The sequence below is a fragment of the Mandrillus leucophaeus genome, unplaced genomic scaffold (genome assembly GCF_000951045.1).
Source record: "Mandrillus leucophaeus isolate KB7577 unplaced genomic scaffold, Mleu.le_1.0 Scaffold60, whole genome shotgun sequence".
NCBI classification, from domain to species: domain Eukaryota; kingdom Metazoa; phylum Chordata; class Mammalia; order Primates; family Cercopithecidae; genus Mandrillus; species Mandrillus leucophaeus.
In genome coordinates this window covers 1,506,045-1,515,274 of record NW_012106475.1, presented here as the reverse complement: position 1 = coordinate 1,515,274, position 9,230 = coordinate 1,506,045, and the positions used below count along the sequence as shown (strand labels likewise).

At 40.7% G+C, this 9,230-nt stretch overlaps 1 protein-coding gene across 1 annotated transcript in view; it reads right to left on the bottom strand.

The window, feature by feature from the left end:
* WDHD1 (WD repeat and HMG-box DNA binding protein 1) overlaps positions 1-9,228 on the bottom strand; it is a 94,844-nt gene extending 85,616 nt beyond the window's left edge. The window contains exons 1-2 of the mRNA XM_011999691.1: positions 9,155-9,228; positions 8,836-8,928 (exon numbers count right to left, since the gene is read on the bottom strand). Coding sequence (XP_011855081.1) covers positions 8,836-8,912 — 77 coding nt within the window. The 5' untranslated portion in view covers positions 8,913-8,928; positions 9,155-9,228. The remainder of the gene's footprint in view (positions 1-8,835; positions 8,929-9,154) is intronic.
* Positions 9,229-9,230: the final 2 nt, after the last annotated feature.

Sequence of the window (9,230 nt, the reverse complement as noted above, 5' to 3'; positions counted from 1 at the left end):
CTACTTGGGAGGCTGAGGCAGGAGACCGGCGTGAACCCGGGAGGCGGAGCTTGCAGTGAGCTGAGATCCGGCCACTGCACTCCAGCCTGGGCCACAGAGCGAGACTCCGTCTCAAAAAAAAAAAAGAAGTGCTTTCAGAGTAGTCTAAACTTTCTTCTAAATGGTTTTATCCTTTATTGTATCAAATAACTACATACTAATTTTATTGTTTTCTACAATGCTGTAGGAAAAATCAATATTCTTTTTTTTTCCTTTTTGAAACAAGGTCTTGCTCTGTTGTCTAGGCTGGAGTGCAGTGGCACCATCTCGGGTCACTGCAACTCCACTTCCCAGGTTCAAGTGATTCTCCTGCCTCAGCCTCCCAAGTAGCTGGTATTACAGGCACGTGCCACCCACACCTGGCTAATTTTTGTATTTTCACTAGAGATGGGGTTTCACCATCTCTGGTCTCTGGCCAGGCTGGTCTTGAACTCCTGACCTCAAGTGATACGCCTACCTCAGCCTTCTGAAGTGCTGGAATTACAGACGTAAGCCACTGCACCCAGCCAGAAAAATCAATGTTCTTACTATATTAGGAAACCTGTGAAACACAAAAGTACTTGAATTTGGAATTACAATTCATGATTCTGTCCAAATTAGCTGCAAGATAACATATCAACAAAAAAGCCACACTTGTCAAATTTTCAGATTTTATTTATGTCTAGAATTGCAGAACAACAGAATTTTTGAAAAAAACATGTTTTGTTTCTGATTTTGTTGCTCAGGCTGGAGTGCAGTGGCCCTGCCACGGCTCACTGCAGCCTTGACCTCCTGGGCTCAAGCAATCCTCCCACCTCAGTTGCACACAAATCAATGTTAAATACACAAAAACTACTAGACCTCCTGGCCTCAAGCAATCCTCCCACCTCAGCAGCGCACAAACCAATGTTAATTAAATACACTAAAAATACTAGCATTGCAGGACATACTTTCTCCCTCTGCTTGGAATGATTAGGTTTTAAAATCTGTAAGCCTTTGAAGAGCGACCCTGTAAAACAACCTAAGGGTCCTACTGTAATAATGGTATTATTATTATCAGAAACAAGTCCTCTAAATCTTAGTTGCATTTAGTTGAAAACAGACATCTTTAATCAAAGCATTCAACTTAAGCTTTTGAAGCTTTTAGTGAAATGCAATTCATGAAAACAAAACTTATGCACAGGAAGACACTGAAATTTATCCCTATAAAAGCAAATAAGAATTGAACAAATTGCACATGAAAAGCTGGAATGGTGAATGATTTCATTTTAAAATTCTGTAACTGTACTTTGAAATATCTTAACTTGTGGGAAGAATCTTTTGATAGAACTCCTATTTTTAATTGTATAAATTTACGTTCTGTGCCAGAATGAAATAAAAGAATAGGCTTAAAATCTGTGAAAAATCCAAAAGAATCATAGACAACTTGATGAATTTTGTCCTTAAAAATAGTGAAGACCCTATTATTGAAGAAGGGTACCATGAATGGAGATAAAAAGACAGAACCTATAAAAATACTGAGGCTGAAGTATTTACTCATTTCAATTAAAACAAATTCTTAAAAATTATGACTCTCCCAGCTAGTAGAATTTGCTCTGAGCCTGCCAAGTACCTTAGAACCTAACATTTTTCTCTTTAAAAAATGTTATAGTCTAGGCCAGGCATGGTGGCTCATGCCTGTAATCCCAGCACTTTGGGAGGCTGAGGTGGGCGGATCACCTGAGGTCGGAGTTCGAGACCAGCCTGACCAACATGGAGAAACCCCATCTCTATTAAAAATACAAAATTAGCCCGGCATGGTGGCGCGTGCCTGTAATCCGAGCTACTTGGGAGGCTGAGGCAGGAGAACTGCTTGAACCCGGAGGCAGAGGTTGCAGTGGGCCGAGATGGTGCCACTGTACTCCAGCCTGGGCAACAAGAGTAAAACTCTGACTCAAAAAAAAAAAAAAGAATTGAAGATCTAACTTCAAATTTATAAGGCATAAAATGCAACTCTAAACAAGGCTAGAGCTAATTTTATGAGAAAAATTAAAATAACACTGTATTAAAAATATTTTTTTCAGAAAGATATCAGTAATACCATGGGACAGGCTAAAAAACTGATTAAAGCACATAAATATGTACCAGAAATGATTATCCTACATATATTAACATTGAGATCATATGTTTAATGTTTGGATAATCAATGTAAATAAATATTTTTAATTTTTCTTGGGTAAACTGGGTAAGTTGTTAATTTACATATTCCTAGAAAATTGTACCTTTGTTTCTAATTTTCAAAACTATTAGCATAAAGGTGTCAATGTATTCACATATTTTGAAGCCTTTATTGTACCTTTTTTATCTCTAATATTATTTTATTTGTGCCTTCTCTTTTTTGATTCATGACTCTTGCTAAAGCTTTGTTCTACCAGGTTCAACCCCCAAGAAACCAGATTTTAGTTATAAGATGTATGGGATTTACTTTAAAATAATAAAGAGTAAGGCTGGGTGTGGTGGTTCATGCCTGTAACCCCAGCACTTTGGGAGGCCAAGGCCGGCGGATGAATTGAGGTCAGGAATTCAAGACTAGCCTGGCCAACATGGCGAAACCTCGTCTCTACTAAAAATACAGAAATTAGCCAGCTGTTGTGGAGGGCATCTGTGATCCCAGCTACTTGGGAGGCTGAGCCAGGAGAATCACTTGAACCCAGGAGGTGTAGGTTACAGTGAGTAGAGGTCGTGCCATTGCACGATCTGGAGTGCCAGACACTCCAGCCTGGGTGACAGAGCTAGATTCCGTCTCAAAAAAAGAAATCCACTATCAGTGTCTGGGCATGAAGATTAATTATATCAAGACTTCATCCACTGTATGACATAACCTCAAGGAGTCAATGATTACCAATGCATTTCTTACTACCTCGACTCTATCCTCAGAGAGCAACATTCCTTCCCTAATCTGACCACCTCTCCTTGACTCCTTCATTGAGTCTCATGAGGTTCATGGTGAGGCACCAGCAAAATCTCTATCTACTCAGCTTTCTTTCTGGTCATTCTTCTGGAGTCAGTGTTTCCTCTTCAGCCCTCTTAAGTAGTGACTGATTTCTTTCTATACCCCTCTGCTACTAGAGACAAAATCAAAACCACATAGTATCAACCTCACTAATTCAAATTCCTTCCCTTCTATTATCTTGAACCCACTTCAAGGTTTTCATTCTTACCGCTTTATAAAACTTGCCAATGGCCTCCACATTGCTAAATCTAATGGTGAATTGCCAGTCTTCAACCTGACCCACCAGGAGCATCTGACAGAGTTTATTATTTCCTGTTCCTCAAACACTTCATTTGGCTTCTAAACATCCTTCTTGTCTTTCAGTCCTCTACTTTTCTAGCTACTCTTTCTTAGTCTCCTTAGCTGGATCCTCTTTAACTTGATCTCTAAATATTTTGGAGTACCCTTGAACGTCTTTTCTTACCTATATTTACTCCTTCCCTAAGTGATTTCGTCCAAGTTCACAGTAATAAATACTATGTATATAAGGACATTTCCCACATTTATATTATTAGCCAGGACCTCAATCCTGAACTCTGGAAATTATCAGCTAAAGGTGTAAAGGTAACCCTTGAACGACATGGGCGTTATGGGTTCTGACCCCGCAACAGTCAAAAATCCACATATAAGTTTTGATTCTCCCAAAACTTTACTAATAGCCTGCTGTTGATTAGAAGCCTTACTGATAACATAAACAGTCAATTAACACATATTTTGTGTATGTATTATATACTATATCTGTATAATATAGTAATATAGAGAAAAAATATATCAGGAAAATCATAAAGAGGAGAAAATATATTTACTATTCACTAAGCGGAAGTAGATCATCATAAAGGTCTTCATCCTTATTATCTTCACATTGAGAAGGCCAATGGGGAACAGGAAGAGGAGTTGGTCTTGCTGTCTCAGAGGTGGAAGCAGGGAAGAAGTAGAGGAGGAGGCAGGAGAGGCAGGCATACTTGGTGTGACTTTATAAAAACACATCATAATTTCCGTCTGACTCTTTTCCTTTTTAATTTCTCTAAAAATGTTTCCATACAGTACCAAACTTTCTTCCACCATTTCCTTCAGTTTCAGTGCTCATATCATAGAAGGGTCTATGTTGTAAAATAAGTCAAAAGCAGTCTTGAATAATCAGAACCCTTCTGCCAGATTGCCTAAAGTCAATTTGTTTTCTGGCACTGCTTCTTCTACATCTTCTTCCTTATCACTTGGCACTAGTTTGGAAGCACTCATTTCTATCAAATTGTCTTCTGCTAACTCTTGGGTTTAGTGTCTATTAGCCATTTTTTTTTTTTTTTTTTTTTTTTTCAGAGTTTTTTTTTGTTTGATAGGCTGGAGTGCAGTGCTGGGATTACAGGTGTCAGCCACTGCGCCTGGCCCTAACTTTTTTTTTTTTTTTTTTTTTTTTTGGAGACAGAGTTTTCCTCTGTCGGCCAGCCTGGAATCGTGCAGCGGCACAATCTCGGCTCACTGTAACCTCCACCTCCCAAGAGAAGGTGGCATGTGGGATTACAGGTGCGTGCCACCACACCCAGCCAATTTTTTTAAGTTTTTGGTAGAGATGGGGGGGGGGGGGTCTCATCATGTTGGCCAGGTTGGTCTCGAACTCCTGACCTCAAGTGATCCATCTGCCTGGGCTTCCCAAAGTGTTGGGATTACAGGTGTGAGCCACCGCGTCCAGTCATGTCTGCTAGCTCTTGAATGTCTCCAAGCACCGTATCTTGAAATTACTTCGCTCCCTATCTTTTTTGCCATACCCACAATCTCGTTCATGATTTCCTTGACTGGCTCTGCTGTCAATCTTAAGTCATGCACAACATCTGGACACAGTTTCCTCCAGCAGGAATTTATTGTTTTGGGCTTGATGGCCTTCAGAGCTTTTTCTATAACAATGATGGCATCTTCAATGGTGTAATCCTTCCAGACTTCTATGATGTTCTTTCTACTGGGGTTCTCTTCCATAGCAATGACAATCCTTTCCATAGATTAGCTTATGTAATGAGCCTGTAAAGGTCTGTATGAACTCCTGATTTGGAGGCTGAATTCGAGGCACTGTGTTTGGGGGCAAGTATACCACTTTGACACCTTTAGTATTGAACTTACGGGGTTCTGGGTGGCCAGGGGCATTGCCCAACATTAAAAGAATTTTAAAGGCAGTCCCTTACTAGCAAGGTACTTTCTGACTTCAGGCACAAAGCATCAGTGAAACCAATCCAGAAAAAAAGGTTCTCATTGTCTAGGTCTTCTTGTTATACAATTAAGAGACTGGTAGCTGGTGTTTATCTTTTCCCTTCAAGGCCTGGGGGTTAGTAGCTTTATAAATAATGGCAGTTCTGATCATAAATCTGACTGTATTTGCACCAAACATTAGAGTTAGCCTTCCTGCCTTAAATCTTGGTGCTCATTTTCCTTCCTTACTAATAAATGTCCTTTGTGGCATTTCAACCCCCCACCCCCCGCCCAAGAATAGGACACTTTAATCTACATTAAAAACCTGTTCAGGCCGGGCGCGGTGGCTCACGTCTGTAATTCCAGCACTTTGGGAGGCCAAGATGGGTGGATCACGAGGTCAGGAGATCGAGACCATCCTGGCTAACACGGTGAAACCCGTCTCTACTAAAAATACGAAAAATTAGCCAGGCGTGGTGGCGGGCACCTGTAATCCCAGCTACTTGGGAGGCTGAGGTAGGAGAATCACTTGAACCCAGGAGGTGGAGGTTGCAGTGAGCCAAGATTGCACCACTGCACTCCAGCCGGGGAGACAGAGCCCGACTCCATCTCAAAAAAACACAACAAACAAACAAAAAACCTGTTCGGGCAGATGTTTCTCCTCAATGATTTTCTTAATGGTGTCTGGGAATCTGTCTGCTGCTGTCTCTTGGTCAGCAGAAGCTGACTCTACTGTCATCTTGCCTTTTCTTTTTTTTTTTTTTTTTTTTGGAGATAGAGTTTCGCTCTTGTTCCCCAGGCTGGAGTGCAATGGCATAATCTTGGCTCACTGCAACCTCTACCTCCCGGGTTCAAGTGATTCTCCTGCCTCAGCCTCCTGAGTAGCTGGAATTACAGGTGCCCGCCACTGTGCCTGGCTAATTTTTTGCATTTTTAGTAGAGACAGGGTTTCACCATGTTGGGCATGCTCATCTCAAACTCCTGACCTCAGGTGATCCACCCACCTCAGCCTCCCAAAATGTTCGGATTACAGGCGTGAGCCATTGCGCCCGGCCATCTTGACATTTCCTAAGCCAAATCTCTTTCTGATATTATCAAACCATCCTCTGTTGGTATTAAACTTTCCAGCTTTAGATCCTCCACCTTCCTTTTGCTTTGAGTTGTCAGATAATGACTTCACCTTTTCTGGAACCACATTAGAGTCTATAGCTATGCCTTTCTATTGCAATCCCATACCCACATAAAAGCTGCGTTTTCAATACAAGATGAAGTTATTTCACAAAAAGTGCAAGGTTTTCAAGCCTGATGGCATAGTTGCAGTAACAGTGTCTCAAATTTCCTTTTCACAGTGGTCCTTACACTGGATTCATTTATCTTGAAACAGTGAGCAACCGCAGCTGCAGACCTCAATCTACAGTACATATCAGGCAATTCAACTTTCTCTCTTAATGTCATGACTTTTGTCTGCTTCTTAGGATCCAGCATCACTAGTGGCACTTCATATGATTCTCATGGTGTTATTCAGGGTTATGGTGTTGCACTAAACATGATGAAAAATATGTGAGAACCACCAGAGACATCTTTTTACTGGGATAGGCAAGTTACTGGAGAGATAAACTGCTCATGAGCATCATATAGTGTTTTAAGCAGATACAACATCATAGAGTGTTTTAAGCAGATATAACACTTGAGCTTACCAAAATAGCAACAGGAGGTGGCCATGAAATTATTACAGTAATACGGTATATACTACCGTTAATTTTATGTAGTTATGATTTAACACTGCATCTTTATGTTTGTTTACATTTCTCTTGACTGTGGATGGTCTGGAAATGTTTGTCTGTGTAAGTTTTAGTACATTTTAACTTTTTATAATAGATTTGTGTATATTTTATGGTAGTAAATGATAAAATACACTAGTATCTACATATATTTTATGCACTCATGACATACTTGTGTATTGAAAAAAATCCGTGTATAAGTAGACATACACAGTTCAAATTCACGTTGTTCAAGAGTCAATTGTATATTTCTACCTCTAGCTCACATTTTTTCTCTGAGCTTGAGACCCATTTATCCAACTGTCTACTTTATCTCTCCAGTTGAGTATCTCTAAGAAATCCTACAATAATCATATCCAAATGCAAACTCAATCTCCACCCACAGCTCTACCTGTGAAATATGCCCTTCTTCAAGTATCCCTATTATCTGCAAGTGGAAGCATCACTTTCTCAACTGTAACATCCAGAAATGTAGACGTTATCCCTGTTGCCTCTTTCTCCATCCTTAGCATCTGATCCATCCTGTTGACTTTATCTTTTTGAATATTTCCTGAATGTATCCTCTTTTCTAATACCCATGTTTACTCTAATCCAAGCTTCTATCACACTTACCCAAACTAATACAGGTATCTTCTAACAGTCTTTCTGCATCCATGAGTGCTCCTTTTCCAATTCATCCTCCATGCATTTTCTCAAAAACAAATCTGATCACATCTCTCTGCTTCAAGCCTTTAATACCTTCTCAGTGCTTTTAGGATAAAACAAGATTCCTTAATAAAGTCCAGAAGGTCTTGGATAGGACATCCATTGCCTAACTTCACAGATTAATCTCTCATCAAACTCTGCATCACTCTCCACATTTTAGCAAGGCTAGTTTTCTTTTAGGTCTTTGAGCATACCATGATCCCCGGCCCCGTTGGGCCTTTACACACAGTATTGCCTCCGCTTACTATGCCAACACCACCACCCCACCACCATCACCACTCATCTCTTTATACTGCTTAATGCCTGCTCCGTCTTCAGACGGCGTCTCAAGAAACATCTCCTCAAAGAAGCCTTCTCTGACTCCTTTAACTAGATGAGCTTCTCCTCATACACATTTATGACTGCACATATTACTTACTATTTCTAAATACACATTTATTTTTGTGATTAATTTGTGCTCAATGCCTGTCAATCCAAAACGACCTTAAGCTCAACGGAGGAAAAGACTGTGTCTGGTTCGCTCTATTCTATCGCTGGTCCCCAGGAAAAGAGACACTCAAATATTTTTTCAACGAATCAATCAACATAGGAGCGACACTGGAAGCCGTCCAATCGAGCAGTAGTAGTGCATAAGAATGGGACTTGGAAAGCTAAAAGGGACCAGAATAACCCTAGGAAAATATTAACGTTTAGGAATCAAACAGAGGAAAATTTTTTTAAGCCGTCAAAAAGTTTAAAAAAAAAAAAAAAAAAGCAAAAAAGGAAATAGCATCACTAGAGCCATGGAAGGATATCATTCCAAACAGACCAGGCCACTGAAGTTGACAAGTAGGTAGTATCTAGTGATCTGACAAAATTAATAATGTAAGACGCAGAGAAGGGGAAAATATATGGGGAGACCTCCATCTTTCCAGTGCCTCTGTAAGTACGATTATAACTTTGTTGATAAACTACCATGACGACCCGAATCAAACAATAAATCTAAATAAATATGTGTGCCATTTTAGATTTCAATATTATTCCTCTCTATCTGCAAGAGTCATTTTCAGCTGACGGCATATATAACGTTTAAGGATAAATGTTTTAACATTTGCACCTGAAACGTTGTTTCTCAAAGAACCTTACCTCCCAGAATCATCAAAACAGACCTCCGTGTGTCCCTCTGTATGTCCATATCTCATTGGCTTCCGTGTGGCCGGCATCTTTTCCTTTATCTACCTGAAAATGTTTTATAAAAGCCAGTTTTATTATTACAAATGAGAGAAAAGCAGCGAGGCTGGGGATAGGAAGAGAGGTTAGTCTCCTCCAGAGCACGTTCTCCGCAGCCCGGTTTCCCCCACCCGAGTGACAGCAGCAGGATAAGGCGCAGGGTCTGTCAGACAACAAGCAGGAGAGGGAACACGCACCTCCTCGGTGGGCGCGGGCAGCCAGAGTGCGGACTCACCCGGGTGACCGAACCTCCGCGACTGAGGCTCCGCAAGAGCAGCTTCCCGCGCTTCGGCTCGCTCACCACACTGCGC